Source organism: Terrapene carolina, unplaced genomic scaffold, assembly GCF_002925995.2.
Source record: "Terrapene carolina triunguis isolate 2854851 unplaced genomic scaffold, T_m_triunguis-2.0 Scaffold42, whole genome shotgun sequence".
Classification (NCBI taxonomy): Eukaryota; Metazoa; Chordata; order Testudines; family Emydidae; genus Terrapene; species Terrapene triunguis.
The window spans coordinates 32,530,955-32,549,754 of NW_020664393.1; the positions used below are offsets into that span (position 1 = coordinate 32,530,955).

The 18,800-nt window shown below is 41.8% G+C and overlaps 1 protein-coding gene across 1 annotated transcript in view; it reads left to right on the forward strand.

Moving 5' to 3' along the window:
* The window catches only part of COL9A1 (collagen type IX alpha 1 chain), a 96,510-nt gene extending 78,581 nt beyond the window's left edge, over positions 1–17,929 (forward strand). The window contains exons 33-37 of the mRNA XM_026656253.2: positions 3,457–3,603; positions 4,761–4,815; positions 10,342–10,530; positions 15,319–15,396; positions 16,667–17,929. Of these exons, the coding sequence (XP_026512038.1) occupies positions 3,457–3,603; positions 4,761–4,815; positions 10,342–10,530; positions 15,319–15,396; positions 16,667–16,851 (654 nt within the window). The 3' untranslated portion in view covers positions 16,852–17,929. The remainder of the gene's footprint in view (positions 1–3,456; positions 3,604–4,760; positions 4,816–10,341; positions 10,531–15,318; positions 15,397–16,666) is intronic.
* The last annotated feature ends 871 nt before the right edge of the window (positions 17,930–18,800 follow it).

Sequence of the window (18,800 nt, forward strand, 5' to 3'; positions counted from 1 at the left end):
GTTGGGACAGTCAGGGACAGGGAGCGGGGGGTTAGATGGGTCAGGGGTTCCGGGGGGGCTGTCAGGGGGGCAGGGGTGTGGAGAGGGGTTGGGACAGTCAGGGACAGGGAGCGGGGGGGTTAGATGGGTCTGGGGTTCTGGGGGGGCTGTCAGGGGGGCAGGGGTGTGGAGAGGGGTCGAGGCAGGCAGGTAGCAGAGGGGGTTGGATGGGTCAGGAGTTCTGGGGGTCCTGTCAGGGGGCGGGGAGCAGTTGGATAGGGCATGGGAGTCCCCGGGGGTCTGTCTGGGGGCGGGGGTGTGAATATGGGGTGGGGGTGTGGATAAAGGTCGGGGCAGTCAGGGGACAGGTAGGGTTGTAGGGGGTTCTCAGGAGGGGGCAGTCAGGGGACAAGAAGCAGTACGGCTTAGATAGGGGGTGAGGTCCTAGGGGGCAGTTAGTGGCAGGGGTCCCAGGAGGGGGCAGTCAGGGGACAAGGAGCGGGGGGGGTTGGGGGTTCTGAGGGGGGCAATCAGGGGGGAGGAAGTGGGAGGGAGTGGATGGGGGCAGGGGCGGGGCTAGAGGGGGGCTCCCCCCCCCCCCCCCCCCCCAGTGTCCTCTTTTTTGCTTGTGGAAATATGGTAACCCTAGCTGACTGTGTACAGCAAATTTTAGAATCAGGGTCTGAGGCCCTAATCCTGCAAACATTTACACACATGCTTAACTCTGAGCATATGAGCAGTCCAATTGATTCATGTGCATTCAGTTTAGCAAATATGTAAGTGTTTGCAAGACTGGAGCCTGCATATTCATATGTACTTCACTACACTACAAAAAAAAATCCATCAAAACTTTCCCCCAGTTCCATACTGTCAGAGAATATCATGTTTATGCAGAATTTCATATTAGCTGATAGCACATACTTATGCTGTTGCAGTTGCCAGGCGATGGGTCTGCAGGGATTAGCAGCTGGAAGGCAGTCAGAACTTTTGTCATTAGAGGAGTATTAGGCATCTGGAAAAGAGAGGGAGGTCAGACAGGGTGGGGAAGTCAGTTGTCTTGTTACTAGGGGTAGCTTCTGGGGCCCCTCTTCCAGTGGGATTGCACATGGTATGAATTAGGGCAGAACTTGGCCTGAAATTTGAATATGAATATACTTTTAAAAGTTGTGCATCAAAAAAATGTCTTATATGCATACCTAAAATGGATGCTGATTAATCCGTGTCAGTGGAATGGTTTATTATTCACCACTAAATTCAGGAATACAGAACTCTTCAGGTAAGGCTATATGATGGTTATGTCACTGTGGACTCTAGTAACCTATTTAAAAAGGCATAGAAAGCAACTCTTCTGGTCCCATCCCTACCACTCTGCAAGCATCGACTGATCTAGGCTCATATATGGTTCTCTGAGACACAGAGGGTACATCTACACTGCAGTAAACAATGCATGGTATGGCTGCGGCTGGCCTAGGTCAGCTGACCTGGGCTCAAGGGGCTCTAGCCCTAGGGCTAAAAATGGCTGTATAAATCTTTGAGTTTGGGATGGAGCCCAGGCTGAGACCCCACACACGGGAAGGTTGTGTTGGGTAGCTGGATAGGTGACTGCTGGGGCAGCTAGAGTTAGTTAGCTGCTGGTGGTTGCTTAGGAGCAGTTAGCTGGGGCAACGTGATGGGGGAGGCTGTTGCAGCTGCAGGAGGATGCAGGAGCCAGTGCTGGGTCCCTCACTTTGTCCTTGTGCTGCCACTTCCTCCTCTTCTCACTGCTCCTTTCTGGCTGTGCTCAGCAGAGGGAGCAACAAGCCAGGAAGCACTTGGTTGCCTGATCAGCAGACACCACAGCAGCCCCATGTGATCAGAAGAAAAAATTTCAGGCAAATGCCTATTGCCTTCCTACAGCTCAGGTGGCTGAGATGGAAGAATGCAAGACCCCTGACAGACTTGCAAGCCAGACTTTCTTATTAAACAAATGCAGCTTTTACTTTGCTGCAAAGATGGCTATTGCAAGATCCTTGCACCTTTTCATTCAGTGAGTGTAAAGAGCTGTGGCCATTAACACCAACTGCTTAATTTCTGTTTCTTTGAAAAGCTAAAAGATTTCAGTAAAGCTTCTTCCTTATGGTCATGAGGCTGCAGCTTAAATGCACTTTGATTACCTTTCTTCAGCATATCTAATATTTATATTTATAGATTACAAAATGGGATGCTTCAATCTGCCTTAGTTTATGGCCTTTTTGGTTCATAGGCTACTTTTAAATATTTAATATTATAGGATTTGTGCAAAGGCTTAATAAAAAAATTAGTTCTGCTTCAGGGACTCTGAATAAGTAATATAGCATTGTGGAGGTGACTACCTGGGCCTGTCAAGTGGCAGAAAAGGGCTTGTTTTACAAGTATCTCTTTCCAATCAGTTTATGGGCTGCATTGTCAGGGGAAATAATTGTTCCCCCAGATGAAGATGCTGAAGTCCTCAGAACACCATGTGTGCTTGCTTCAGTGGCTCTGCCCTGGCACAAAGAGAACAAATCCTTGGATGATTGAACGCTCCCCTCCTAAAAGGCACATTACTTGTCTTTTTGTGCAGTGTGGCTAGTCTGGGGACTTTTCATCCTTACATGTGGGTTTCACAGGACCCTACTACAGTAGCCTGTACTCACCAAGCTGAGCTTGGCTACCGCAGAAAGGGCAGTGCCAGCACAATGGTACGTTCCCCTTCCTTCCCTGACACTGCAGAGGCTCCTCCTTGGGAGTCCACGGGGTAGGAAGGGATGAGAGCTCTCTGTGGGATTTTCCTTCCTATGGAGGAATGTGGTGCCAGTTACTGCAGAGAAAGTCTTCAGTAAGTTACAATGCTTACCTCCTTTCTGCTGTTCTAGGGACAGATGCAGGTGAAGGGATCCCATTGGAGGCAAGACGCTTGGGGAAACAAGTGACAATGTGAAGGCCTAATGTCTCCATGCACAAGCCCCTTGTCTCTGAAGATCCACCCCGATCTGTGAAGGAAGAATCAGAAAAAAATTATATGAGAGTTTAAACACAAGTGGTAAAATCCTAGTCCTATTGGGGTCAAAAGGAGTTTTGCCATTGACTTCAATGGGGCCAGGATTTTACCCATAGAGTTTCAACTTCCCTATGCAGGTTCACCCTGCACAGAGGAGCATCCAGCTCTTAAAATAATGTGGGCTGATATGTATAATAGAAAGTTTTATAATCCACTAACCAACCCTTCTTTTATTCTGGATTTTAGTGCATCCCTTCCCTCATGCTATTCCCTTTGTAACAGAAAGGATATTTTTCTTTAACAAAAACAAAGAGTCAAACAATAGCCAACAGAATTTGACAGAGGTGGCCATCATCTTTCATAGTAAGCAATGTGAAAGCGTAGGCACTGCACACGGCATATCTGTTCCTGCAGAAACATAGTGTATGGCTTGTATTGCAAAAATGCAGTCATACAAAGTCACTGTCTCTCATTTGTAGGTTGGTAACCCTGGTGAGCCTGGCCTTCGTGGACCTGAAGGAAGTCGTGGACTGCCTGGCATAGAAGGGCTACGAGGCTCACCTGGACCTCGCGGTTTGCAAGGTGAACAAGGTGCTCCAGGTCTGCCTGGCAGCCAGGGTCCAGCAGTAAGTGCTATTTTTATGTTACACAGATTTTTCTGTCTCTCAAACACCACATACAACAAGGTATGTAGTTATAATGGAGATGTGTTTGCTGCTGGTGGTTTGGGGACATGCGCATGAAGCCCAGGTGACTTCAAACACCCCACACATTCTGGAATACATTATTCCTTTATAGGTGGTAGTGCTACTGAAAAGAATCTGGGGGCTATAGTGGATCACAAATTGAATATGAGTCAACAGTGTGATGCGGTTATGAAAAAGGCTAATATTCTGGGGTGTATTAACAGGAGGGTCATATGTAAGACATGGGAGGTAATTGTCCCAATCTACTTGGGACTGGTGAAGCATCAGGTGGAGTGCTATCTCCAGTTCTGGGCTCCACATTTAAGAGAGATGTGGACAAACTGGAGAGAATCCAAAAGACAGCAACAAAATTGATAAAATTTAGAAAATCTGGCCTGTGAAGAAAGGTTAAAACAAATTGGGCATATTTAGTTTTGAGAAAAGAGGACCGGGGGAGAGGGAATCTGATAAGTCTTCAAATATGTTAAGGGCTGTAATAAAGAGGACTGTGATCAATTGTTCTCCATGTCCATTGAAGGTAGGACAAGAAGTAATGGGCTTAATCTGAAGCAAGGGAGATTTAGGTTAGATATTAGGAAAACTTTCTAACTCTAAGGGAAGTTAATTTCTGGATCACGCTTCTAAGGGAGATAGTGGAATTCCCATCATTGGAGGTTTTAAAATTGGACAGACACTTGTCAGGGATGGTCTAGGTTTATCTGGTCCTGCCCTAGTGCAGGGGATGGACTTGTCTTCCCAAAGTCCCTTCCAGCCCCATATTACTATGATTCATGTGACAATTGGCTACAATGTAGTAATGTCACATATCTGAATAGCTGGAACCTATGGTACTCAGTCTGCAGCCTGACTTTTTCTATTCATGTTCTTATACTGCATGCATTCCTGTGGTATGTGTGTGTATCAAGATCACAAAAGTGGTCCATACACTGATACTCCCGTTGACTTCAATGGGACTAGTCATATGTGTAAGGTTGAAGGGCTGGAACTTTTATCATCAGCCAGCCAGCGTCTTAATTACATTCTCATTTTATAAATAACTACTGTATATTAACTGCTATTAAATATTTTTATCCCAGGGTAGAGAGCCAACAGATCAGCACATTAAACAGGTCTGCATGAGAGTCATGCAAGGTAAATAATTGCAATGTTTAATCTTTCTTGTGCATTTAAAGCAGGGGTGTCAAACACCAGTCCGCTGGTTGGATCCAGCCTCCTTGATGTATTAGTGTGATCCATTTGACGTATTCAGATTCTGCAGAATCTAAGCTTTGATTTTTTTTAAAAAAGTAAGTTTCTAGCCCTCCTACTTGCAAAGATAATCTTCCAGTGTGAAGCAAGTTTAACCCAGAGTCCACAGAGAACCTGGAACAATCACTCCTGTTCCATTTATTTTAGGGGGGTGTCTGATGATGACATTTTAAATGTCACCATTAACTATTTGATTGCTGATCATTTTAGCAGAAAGAATAAGGGAGGGGTGGGAGTACAGCACATAGGAAAGCAGGAATTGCCGCAAGGAAGAAAATGCAAAGGGAAGAAAAGAGGTGACAAAGGAGAGGGATAGAGAAAGGGAAGGAAGAGAAATAAATACCAGAAATAATAGTGGTCCTAAAGTTGAGCCCATTTTTCCACTAAGTGATATTAACTGTCACAAAAGCTATTGAGCAAAGAGAAAACAATTGTGATAATATATAATTATTACACAAAGGCCATCCTGTGCCCTTGATCTTTATGCAAACTCTGTACTGTCTTCAGAGCTCAGCTGTGGACTAAGGGTGCTTCTAAAGCTGTAACATTTATTAAAAATTGAACTTGTTCCCATATACAGAATGAGTTTGATCTCCCTGGAGTAAAGAAAGTAGAATTTGGATTAGTTCATTGTACTCTTTCTTGGATTGAATGCTTTCCAATGAAAATAACCAATAAAAGAAACATTCCCCTCACTTACACCCTGTGCAATACCATTGACCAATGCAGGGACTAAATGGAGGCAGAATTCGGGGCTTTATCAAGCAGAGACTGTTTTCATGCAAATAATTGTGGACTAAGTCCAGCAGTATTGGGCCCCCGTTGTTTTAGAAACAAAACAATTGCCAAATAGGCTCATTGTGTCCAAAACAATGTAAAATTATATTTGTAGAGTCAAATCCTGCCCCCTCGCCCCCGAAACCCATGCAGCCCTATGGAGTTCTCTGGTATAACTCTGCCTGTCTTGGGGTTTACATCAAGCTAATTACTGTCATCACTGAGGGGAGAGTTTGCATTTATATGTACACTTGGAAGCATTAGATTTGTTTTTTATCAGTAAGTGTCAATTTCACTGTACACCCACAAACCACCAAAAATATTTCCACTGCTAATAATCGAAATTTACAGATAGGCAAAATTCAAAAAAATGCTGCTTGAGAACTTATTGGAGTTTGATTTAAGAATATTTACTTGGTATATGTGACATGTGATGCGGATAGTGTGTTTTAATGGTTATAAAACTTTAACTTTTTGAATGTCACCACCTCTTGTTATTACATAATTATTATATGACTTGTTGCAATAATTAGGCCTAAAAATTTACCCTAATTGTAAGCTCAACTGTAAAAGTATGTAAAAGTTCATAAAATGTCATAATAACCTGTAATAACAAATGTTAATGAAAAAAGGGATGAAAAGAAGAAAGACCGAATTAACTCTAACAAAAGGGCCTACTAATATGGTTCAAATACTATGTTAAAATCATACTTAGTAAAAACAAAACATATAATACCAGAAATTAATAATTGGTATGTCATATATTAGGCCTAATTGGTAAACAAAATGAGGGGATGGGCTATTCTACCCATCACTGCGTTTTTTGGGTCTTTAAAAAAAGAGACTTTGCGGTAAAAAAGATGTAAAAACAGATGGAAACTATTGAAGCAAGCTTCACCATCATTTCTGCCACCCTACCATCTCTTGGAACCCTAGGCCTTCGTCATTCTAATCCTGAAAAACTCCCTACCCAAACCAGGCCAAAAAAAGGAACCCAAATAACATCACCACCTCTACTGGCTCCAGCTAAATCCCAGACACCACCTAGAATAAAACAGAATCAGACTTGAACAGCAGCAGCAGCTCTTGCTCATCTCAACTAATTTCTTCTTTTACCCAAAAACCAGTTACTACCATCTTGGATACCGTCCAAGAGACTGTCAAATAAGAAGGTTTTTCCTTCTGAAACTCCTTCCAGCTAAAGGGAAAGGGAACAAGGAATGTTGTTAAAATAAAAGCCTTACTTGATACTTTTACATGTCAAATACTTTAACTGTTTTTCCTTCTTCTTTGTATCTTTAATAAAAGGTTTAAAAAATGGTGTGTTTTCCATAGTACTAAGCAAGCTAAAGTTTCTGTGCATCAAACCCTGAACCTTGTTTACATTGTTTAATGTTAGACAGTAACTAAATAATGTTAACACCTTTGGTCCATATATTCCATCAAAACTAATATAACAGACCCTTTCATAAGTTCCTGCAAATGTGAAAATTTAAATAGATAAAAAATTCTTATATCCCATAATTTGCACAACTGTGAAAATCTAAATTGAGAAAAATAGAAAAAAAACCCACATTAAAATAACCAGTGATATTATCCATCAAAGTTATAAAGAAAATAAAAATCAAATTCTGCCAAACCTGTTTATATGTCAGGAATTTGCATCTCTATTTATTAAATTGGAGAGTGGATTAAACTGTGGTTTGAAAAAAAACCATCATTGTGGGCCAGATGCTGCAGTCTAACAGTGTAGGACCCGAATGTGGAGGTGGGGAGGAAAGACAGCTTTAAACCACCTTTACGCTAACCTGATTCTGCGGCTGACTAGAGGCTGGTCCCACTCCCAGCATAAGAGCAGCCTCAGAGCTGCTCTGACCTGCTCCCGGATGCTCACAGCTCCATGGAACTTTTCCATCAGCCAAGGATAGCCAGAGCAGAGCAGTGCTTCAGACACTCTCCCTTTCCTCAGATATGCCATCCCCCCACCCCAGTCCGGGGAAGAGAGGTGGGTTAGAGCTACTATGCTGACTCTACATGTCCTGCGGATCCCACTTACACAATGGGAATCCCCAGGCAGCTATTTAAGCAGCCAGAGCTTAGGAGAGGATCCAGCTCTCTATCCACAATGGATATTGATTGGTAAGAATTTTAGAACAAGAGCTGGAGAACAGCCTCTCATGGGAACCCCTGCACCCCAGGAGAAATCACTATCATGATTCCCTCACAGATTTCCTCCACTATGGTCCCATTGGGGAAGGGGTTACTATCTCTGCCCTCCCCTGTGGAGCAGGCACAGATCCCTGCAGAGCCTTGTAGCCAACTGCATAGACCATCTGCCATGGCTGCCCCAAAGCCTGTATTATCTTTTTTGTAGACTCTCCTTACATCTGGGAGGGGACAATGTTTATCCCCTCATACCAACTACTGCCTAGGCCCCAGCTTTCCCTATCAAGGTTTCAGGACCCACAGAGTGTCCTCTGCAGGTGGGAGCAACTGTGCCAAGGGGTTGTCTGAGCCTTCCTACTTTTGTACAGAAAAGGGAGATGGATACAGAGAGGGTTGCCTCTGCTTGAGGACCTGAGACAGCCAATCCCACCCATATTACAGAAAAATGAACATCTCTTATCTATCAAACAGTCCTTTGCAGCCCATTGAATTGCCAGTTCTTTTGTGCAGAGAGTTCCCTGCAGTTCCCTGCTATTACTATGGTAACTGAAGACTGGAAAGTGTTTTTATGAAAAAAAAAAAAGTAAACTTTGCATAATCTGAAATCACTGTGCTTTAAATATGATGGTAACTGCCTGCACTGAAAATGTGATTTGCCATTGGTACTTGTTCACTGTTAAATTATAACATTCAGCCATCCACTTGCAATATATATATATATAAATGTAGAGAGATGGTAGGGGACTTATAGGATTAAGTGACATGTCAAAGTGAAAATCATGGGCAAATATTCAATCCCCTAACTCTATTTGTTTGGTGGGATTTGAGTCTAAACATTTATACCGTCCTTGAAGCATCAAAGAGATTTTTAGATGTCTGCCATAGAATAGAAGATGCCCTTTGGAAATTAGGCTATCATTTACCGGGATGACATCATTGTTCTTTATTATTTAATTTGAAAATTCTCAACAGTTTTTTTTGAAACTGCCCAACAGGGTATTATCTTATTTCATTTCAGATTTGATTGCTCTAGCAACACAATATTTTGATCTGTCCGTTACCAGTATTAAAGGACCTTTCTAAAAGAAGTGTTCTCTTGAAAGGTAGAAAATACAGGGCCATGGAAGAGGCTTATAATGAGATCAGCCCTAGAACTTGAGGAATATACTTACAGGCATCACAGCTAGTGATGAATAAAATGATCTGGAAAAATCTGTATTGTCCCATTGTACCCATTCAGACCTCTCCAAACAACACTCAAACCTTTCAAATATTCATATCCAAACTACATTGCTCCTGAAACCCACCTTGTTTAAAGACAACTGCCTGAAGCCCAGCTCTTCACGCTCCAAATGTCTCTCTCACCTACATATTGTATCCTGCCTTCTATGCAGCTGTCCCCAGGCTCCCAATACTGTAGTACCTTCCTGTCCCTACTGGAATCATGTGCTTACACATTCTAGGATCTCTGTGTTCCTTTCCTGTTGAGAAGAGTGTTTAGCCAAGAAAAACAGACTGTCTGTCACAAAATTGGGACTGACTGTGCCTAGGAATGGCTTTTAAATGTAGGCGAGGATCTCTGGACGGAAGAAGAGAACTGAATAGTCTGAAAAGGGGACCACTGCCACTAGAATGAGTATGGCAGTGGCTTGAAAGAAAAGGAGGACGAGGAAGTAGTCTGTGGAGGCCATTCTAAGGAATGTTGAGGAACTGATCCTACTTCTATAACAATCAAAAGAGCTTTGCCATTGACTTTAATGAGACAAGTAACCATTTGAAACATGCAGAAAAATTCATGCACACTTACAAATTGAATTTATGCACATTGTCATGGCAAATTAAGTGCAAATTTGAGTATTTCCCCCTGAAAATGTGGGTTTAGGAGCTGCTCTCTTTAATTACCTCATGAGCCATGTCTTGACTTAGCATTATATGCAGGATGATATATTTCTTCCTTATTTTGGTATTCTTTATATGCCCTTTCTTTTGAGGCCAGATCCTAACATTAACTACAGTAAAATTGAAACCCACCCACCCTTTAAAGAGGCACTCTTATTTTCTATTTAATTAATTTTACATATAGACATTTTACAATGTATATAATTTATTTAGATCATTTTAGATTCTCACAGCCACAAAATGTTTCGAGCGTGAGGTTCAAAAAGCACAAGACACTACTTTGTAGGATACGTATATAGTAAGCAGCTTGCTATTGACAGCACTGGCTCACAGAAGCCTCCTATGTCATGGCTTATGGAAAATGCCCTGTAGAAACATTGTGTGATGTCATGTGCATCATCCTTCTCTAACAGCTTCCATGGTACAGTATTTGTTGTATGTCAGCTATCCTTTTCCTTAGTGACAATCAAATACAAAATGCTCTTTACACTCTTGGGAAAGCCACTTAGTGCTCAACTAATTTAGGGTCTGTCTCTTAATTTCTCCCTTCCTGTTTCTTTCTTACAGAACAACTTGCTCAGCTAGCAGCCAGCCTTAGGAGGCCTGAATCTGGTGCTACAGGTCTCCCAGGTCGACCTGGACCACCAGGTGCTCCCGGGCCTCCTGGTGAAAACGGCTTCCCCGGACAGATTGGATCCCGTGGTTTGCCAGGTCTTAAAGGTCCTCCTGGTGAGATTGGTTTTAAAGGTCCAAAAGGTAAGAGAAGCTGTAATAGGCTTTTTAATTTGTGAAGCATAAATGCTGCCTGCTTTTTGGTAAGGTGACTTACTTATAATATGGAATCAAATCACACTGAAGTGATGTTGACCTTCCAAGGAACTAATTTAATCAACACAGAGTATGGCCTCATGAGTTATCTGGGTCGTAAAGCTTTGAGCACTTTGATTTTAGGATTAATACTTTAACCTCCTTTCTCTGCCGGCAAAGTGTCTGAATTTAAGTCTCTAATTTTTCTTTCCTTATTGTTTACTTTAACCTGCTAAGCCTTGAGTTCTAGTGTCTCTGGGCACATCTAGACTGCAAAAAAGCCCCCTGTGGCAACAAATCTCTGAGCCCAGGTTTACGGAGTCTGGCTCATGGGGCTCAAGATATGGCACTAAAAATAGCAGTGAATATGTTCCCACTTGGGCTTGAGCTCAGGCTCTGAGACCCACCCTCCTCACTATATTTCAGAGTCCAACTGGGAACATCTCATTGCTATTTTTAGTGCCATAGCGTGAGCCCCAGGCTGTATACCCGGCCTCCCAGATTTGCTGCTGGTGGTATTTTGCAGTGTAGACAAACCCTCTGAGGCATAGAAAGATAAGGGGCTGAGGGACTAAGGGCCAAATTTTTAAAGGTATTTAGGTGCCTAACACCTAACACCCAGATGCTCAAGTGGTTCTGAAAATCCCACTATGCACCTAAATACCTTTAGATCTCTGGCCCAAAATGACTTGCCTAAGATCACATAAGCCTCAGTTCAGCAAAGCATTTGGTCTTAAATCCAACCCTAGTGATCCAGTCACTTAACCACATGCTTAACTGCTGTGCTGATCAGGGATGGACTTCTGAATTGGGGCCATCATGAATAAATGGCAGGGTCTTGCCTCCTAGTTAATCCTTAGAACCCTCCTCACACCCATTTACTATATCGCTTCCCCCCACTTGGGGTGTGTCCACACCAGTGGTAACTAATACATGGTAAAATCCTAGGATGGACAAGGCAGCTTGGCCTTTCATACATTAGTAAGTTGAGATAAACAGTAGGAGGAAGAACTAGCAGGAAAATACATTTTCCCCCCTAGTGAAGACAGGGCCTTACAGTCTTCTCTCTTTTATTTACCTAGTCACTTTACATCTGCTTAGTTTTTACCATGCCTCCAGTATGTTCATCCTGCAGCTCACACAGATGGTGCTCTTTGTCTTCTGATACTCCCTCTGAATGTAAAACCAGCCATGTTTCATCAACAAACATCACTTATTCATTAAACTTTACGGTAGTATCAGCAATCATTTTAAATCCATCAGATCTCTTAGTTTACAATCGATGGACAAATCTTCCTTACTGTTTTCCTATAATAACCAAATTCTAAATTCAGCACCATTGCACTGTACATTGCAAAATCTATTGATCCTTTGAAAGGGTGAAATCTGTGTTAAGGAATTGGCTTACCCAATGTATTAAAAATCTTTATTTAATCTAAATTAATAATTTTTTGTTCCTGACTGACAGGGGGTTTTGCCTTCAGAGGATGGTTGGGGGAAATTTTCTGCAAAACTAAAGTACTTATTTCTATTTCCAGCCAGCAGTGGGTTTTTTTTCTTCTCCTTCTTGAATAAGGGCAGCAACAGTATCCTTTTAAAAATTCTCTTCCCTTGTAAAACCCTCTGGGTAACAGGATTGGAGTGTTAGTTTTTGTCAAAAGCAAAATCATATAAAACCCTGATGAGAGGTACAGTATACAAGGAAAACACAAACTTTAATTACAGTGGTGCTAGAGATCTGCAGCTACATTAATGTAGGAATGGCTCAAGGAATTATTTTCAGGAAATTCTATGGCCTGTGTTATATAGGAGGTCAGACAAGATGATCACAGTGGTCCCTTCTGGCCTAGGAATCTATGAATATATAATGTAGTCTCACCCACATTCTCTTCTTACAAAGCAGAAAAAAAATAGAGGCACAAAGGTTCACATACTGAACACTCTTTACTTGGCCAAAAATGTTGTTATAAAATACAAGAAAAAAAAGTTTAAGCACAACCAATAAATGAAAAACAGCAACTAGAAAAAGCAACTTCCCATAACGCCATGATTCCATGTTACCCTCTGGTAAATTTGTGGGTGCATTTCTAAATACCTCAATGGTAGTATATGTCCTATCCCATGCAAGGGTTTTTCTAGTAAAGAGTGTTTTTTAGGCTGTAAAACAGCCATCACCTGAAATTGTGTACATTTGTCAGTAATTGTGCTTTGGACCAACCCTTACGGAAAGGTTTCTTTGCATGTAACAGTCAGGTAATTTTTCTGCACTTGAATGCAAGAGAACTAGGGTAGGAAAGTGAGATAAGTTCAGGGAAAGCTGCTGCAGAGGCTTCAGTTCAACCTAAACAACTGGAATTGCAGGAGCATTTTGATGATGTTTGTTAAGGGGAGCTATCTGAGACATTTCAGTCTGTATCTACTTTGGCACCTAGACACCAAGATGATCAATGCCTTAGAAACACAGATAAATACTAAGTGCTTTGGCTTTGGAAGATGGAAAGAGTTTTTAACTGCTGTCAAGGAAAAAATGATTCTGCAGAAGAATTACATGCTGCCGTTGAGCTGAACTAAATACACAGTACGGCTCTGAACGTGATAATCCCTGCCTTCTAGCACTATTTTATTAATAAATGCCAAAAGGGTACATGGTGTTCTGCAGCAGGCAAACTGTGCCAAACAAATAACAGGTTCCTGCTCTGAGAATCGGTGTTACCATCTGAATGCATAGTGGTAAACGAGAGTTTATAGAGATATACAAAGACGAGGTCCTGAATGCAGGGGGAAAAGTGAGGACTGGGAAGGTATAGCTGGGAGCTATTTGCAGAGAGGTGAACCCATGGGATTGGAAGAGGTCACCCAGGAAGAGAGTCAAAAGAGAAAAGAAATGAGGTCCAAGCAGGGTCGCCAAGTACTATGGAGCCATGGAAGAGCACGCTAAAAGAATAGTCAGAGAGGTGAGAGCACAATGCAATGGAAATCTGGAAGGAGAGTGTGTGAGGAGTGATCAGCTGTGTCAAGGGTTGAGACGATTGAGTCTGAGGGAGGAGGTCTTTAGTGAGAGCAACTTTGGTGGAATGAAGGAAGCCAGAAATGGAAATGCAGTCGAAAGCCACTTTGAAGCAGGTCAGAAAGAAAACTGGAGGAAAATTATCAGAGGGTGCAGCTGTAAATGATACACTCAAGGAGTTTAGTGCAAAGAGGAGAGGCGTGTGTCTATAACTGGCAGTAAACACTATTCCAAAGTTTGCAGTAGTTTGGAGTACTAAAATATATATGGGTAACGTGACATCAAGGCTCCCTGATGCTGTAATTACCAGGACAGGGTTAGTTTCCAAGTGGCGTGGGCAGCTGTAATCTTCTCTGAAATTTAGAGATAGCAGCTTCCTCCTGTAGCACACATTCGGCATCCTCAATGGATACTCAAACATGTGTGCTATCTCAACAGCATCAGCTCAAATGACTTCCCAAGAAGTTTCTGCTGTGCCCTTTCTAACTAAGTGATAATTGGCTATTCAGTCAAACTCACCATACTGGCTGTAGCGAGTTAGGACCATGAAAAGAAAAGAAACCATTCTAGTTTTTATTCTAAACTTTCTCAAACATTATTAGATTTATACTTCAAGGGTTAAACTACTAACTTTCTATCTGCTTCAGAATGCCAAGGGATTGCATAGGCCTCTTCAAAAGAGGATGAAAACATCTACAGTGACTCTATATGGGGTGGACAGCATTTAATCCAGATGGTCAAAGTAGCAAAGATTTTAAAGCTCCCACTCAGGGGTGAAAGTAATAATAAATTTTTACCGGTACGGGGCCAACTCTGGCCCCCAGAAGGGGTGGGGCCTCAGGTGGAAGGGGAGGGGCTGGGGGGTCAGCCTCCCCCAGCCAGCCCAGCCGTGCTGCCTGGCCCCCGCCGCCCGGGGCTCCGGCGCGATTTAAAAGGATCCGGGGCTCCGGCTGCTGCATTCCTTATTCTTTTAGGTGCCTAATAAAACCCAGTTTGGATGTCAGAGAACATTCTAATAAGAATGGGCTTCTTTTTCTGCTGCCCTAGGATGTGGAGCCATGACATCCAAAGCAGTCATGCACAAACCAGGACCCAGCACCTGAGAACTATTGTACTTTGTAGTCCAGCTCATGTAGCGTAATAAGGCCCCTACACCAGCTACTTCAGCCTTTCCCCCAAAATGGCTTGCCTGTTTTGTCCTTCATGTTTTGTTTTTGACTAGTCTCTCTCAAGTTATATTGGGTGGCACTATATGAAACATAGCATAATCCAATTGTCATTTTAGGGAAAATATTTTTTTTAATGTGTCTGCCCTTGAGTGTAACTGCTGTGGATAGTAATATGCTGAATCCACATTGAATTTTTACAAGAATATAATTCATTGTTGTTTGCAGTGTTGTTGTAGTTGAGTTGGTCTCAGGATATTAGACAAGCTGGGCGAGGTAATGTCTTTTATTGGACCAGCAACTCTGGATGAGAGGGACAAGCTTTTGAACTACACAGACCTGAAGAAGAGCTCTGTGTAGCTTGGAAGCTTTTCTCTTTCACCAGCAGAAGTTGCAAAGAATGTAAGTCAGGCCATCACTCAGACATGCTTGCTCTGCACCTCACTAGGTGAGTCCTCTGCTAAACTCCCCTTCTCGAGTCAGTTGTCCTGATAGTTAAATGCCTTGAGGTAGAAAAAACTGCTTTGCACAGACTGTGAATGACATTTCATTAATTTACCTCAGGTGAAGCTGGTGAAAAGGGGGAGAGAGGATTTCCAGGCAGAGGACCCAAAGGCTTACCTGGAACAACAGGTCTTCCAGGTAAATATTCAGGGGTGTATGGAGGTGATAAGAGGAATATATAAGGGGGGAAGATGGAGGTGGGGGGGGGAGGAATTGACATTATTATTTTGAAAAAATTCAAGTGCAGGCATTTGTTAAGGAATCAGCTGTATGTCTGTATTTTTATATTGTATATAAACAGTTACACTGTCATGAACAAGAATTATCATCATCATAGTAAGAGAAATGGGCCTGGGCCTGATCCTGTTACCATTGAAGTCAATGACAAAACTCCCATTGGTTTCAATGGGATCAGGATTGGGACCAGTGTGTGTAAATCAAAAAATGTCATATATGCAATTCCCATAATGACAACCACAAAAATGAAAGAATCTTACCCATCAGCAACAGTGGAGTCCTCAAAGCCTCTGTTTACAATTTTGGGGCTTCAAATTACAGTTCTCCTTTACTTTTGTGGTCATTAATTGCCATGTTGTGTCACAGAATTCCAGAACCCAGATTCATGCTCAGAAATGTAACACAACCGCCCTCTAGTGGTTAAATGAAGAGGTACATTAATTTTCAATATAACAAATTCTCTCTCCAGCACATTTCTGAGTATATGTATGGATATAAGCCAATGAATGTCCTTCTCTGTGTAACAGGGATAATAGTTTCACTTATTAGCAAACACAGATGTCTGGGATGTCTGAAAACCTCAGTTTATATAATATAAATGTACCACTTGAAGAGACTTACAGAAATTGCTTATTATTTAATCAATTCATTGACAATTTAAGGAGAAATACATAAAAATGCACCTTGCTACTCAACAGATCTGCTCCCTGTGTGTATTGAGAGTCACATCTGACTATAGTACAAAACATAATTTGTTAGTGCTTCTTACTCCTGTTAGTTCTAGTGAGTTAACAGCCTGGATTGTATCCTTCTTGTGCATCATCAACAGAACTGTTCACTAGGTTCTAATCATTAACACTGCAACACCACTGATGGCCGTGGAGCTGGACAGAGGTAACTGTGGGGAGAATTTGGCCTATGGAAACTTTATTGCTTGTAATATGTGAGAACCCAACCAAGCTCAGGTTGAGTTTGGAGGAATGGCTAATAGAGAAACATATTTTAATGTGTAAAGGGAACACATTTTATACAGAATTCACAGAGTAAACATGGAACCCCACAAAGCTATTTTCACAGTCACTTAAGAACAAAACCAAACTTTAAATAAAACAATCCACATTTTATACCTGCCATGTAGTGCTTCTGTTTACATATATGTCCATTCTTCCAGGTGAACCCGGCAAACCCAGCTATGGAAGGGAAGGTCGTGATGGTGAACGAGGCCCACCAGGAGTGGCTGGTCAGCCTGGAGTACCTGGTCCTCCAGGTCCTGCTGGTCCTCCGGGATATTGTGAGCCATCATCTTGCACAGTGCAAGCTGGACAGAGAGCTGGTAAGAACGTGAAAGGGCCATGAAAGTGCAATGCAAGTGCTGTGAAATGTTAGTATCAGTTTACTCTCTGCACGTACAGCTGACAATAAAAAAAATGGAGGAGAAACCTACCAAATAAGGAGGAGAAACCTAGCATCCAAGGCTTCAACAGGACATACTTTAACACATTGTTTGTACGTTCTTACAAAAAGGCAACCAAAATTAGAATGATGGTGCTTACAAAACTACACAGGCAAGACCCTTTGGCTCTCTCTTGACCCTTGGAGATAACAAGGCAGTTGTCTTAAACCAATTTCTTTTAAAAATAAATAAAGCCCTTTCCCAGTCACTTCTTCCCCCTCTTCCTTTCCCTCCCATCAACTAAATAAAAAAAACAGAATGGTTTGTATATCTCAGTTGTAGCTGTTACTTTTTTTTTTTGATACATTTGTAAAATAAATTCCATGGAGCTGAATTGAACTAATCAGATCATCTCAGCTACATTCATTTCACCATGTGTTTGTGTTGTACAATGTATATTAAGCCTCTTTCTCCAATCACTGTGATTTAAATTGCACAAACATGGCTGCCAGACCCTTCCTGTAAAAACATGCCACACTGAATACTTTGTATGCTGTAAATCTCTGTAAATGTGTGATCACTGGGTTATCATGAGTACATCATGTACAACAATCTCTATACATAATGCCGGTTTTCATTTTTGTCTCCAATTTGTGTTGAGGCCCTACTTTTATATGAAGCCTGCTCCATCTCAGGTCCTTCTATGTGAAATCAAACTAAGAAGGCAAGAAGCCACTGTGAAGGGAATTTTAATAGCCAGAAATAAATGAGTTTGAGATTTATTTATTTTAAAAGTCTAAAGTGACATCTCTGGTTGTACAAAAGGAAGAAATAAATAATGTTTCTTAACCCCTTGCATGTTTTTGTATGAATGGTCATATACACTACAGTTAAAAGAAATAGTTCAGGTAGAGTCTATCCCATAGAGACATCCCTGTTTCCCTTTTCTATTACAACTCTATTGCTAGAGAAAAATGTGCAATGTGGATATTTTTGTTTCTCTCCATCATGTAAATTAAAGTTTGTGTGTTTTGGAATATATAACTTCTCTAAAGTGTCCTCTCTTGAGAAACTGTCCTGATTTAATGCTTTTTTCTCCCATTGCCATTAGTTTCCTAATAATTTTAAAATCTACACCTGGGTACAGGTGCCATAAATATTAATGTCTTCTAGTTCTTCACTTTTTTTTGCTTATGCTCAAACCCTTCACATTTTTGGGACAGGAAATAAAAATGATGGGGGGGGGAGGGGTAGGGGATCAGTCAACTAAGCTATAAGTTTTGCCCAGAAAATACAAACAAGATCAGTGTGTGTGGGGGAGGAGGGGAGGGAAATCCTGAAAAAAAAGAAGTACTTGAAACACTTTCACTTGATGAGACTGTACATTAAAGCGCAACATATTTCTGAGTAATTCCTCTGTGGGGCAGTAATGAAATTAATACCTACCAGAACAATGGCAACCACAACTCCTTCCCACCTCCAGAAAAGTCAGTTACTTCTTGTTTCAGGCACATACCAAGAGGATGTGGTGGCAGAGCCAGCACAGCACTGAAGCACATGCTTAACTTGAACTGTATTGTCTAACTATGAAAATATTACCACTGCAGTGGTTGAAGCAGATCACAATAGGAGGAGAGGAACTCTCTAGTTTTGGTGGCTGTTGCAATAGCTCTTGGTGTTACAACAGCAATATGGCAGATTTAGGATGTACCTTTCAGAAGAAAATAAGGACAAAAGTAGAAAAGTACAATAAAAATTGGTTCATGGCCCCAAGCTGGTCCATAGCCTGTGCTCTGTGTGTGTGTGGTGGTACTTAGTAACATGTCTGTTGTGGAGCACCTATTCCTATAAATTCCAAGAGTTAGACTGGACCAGTATAGGGAATCTGTAAGAATGTAAGAATAAGTAACAA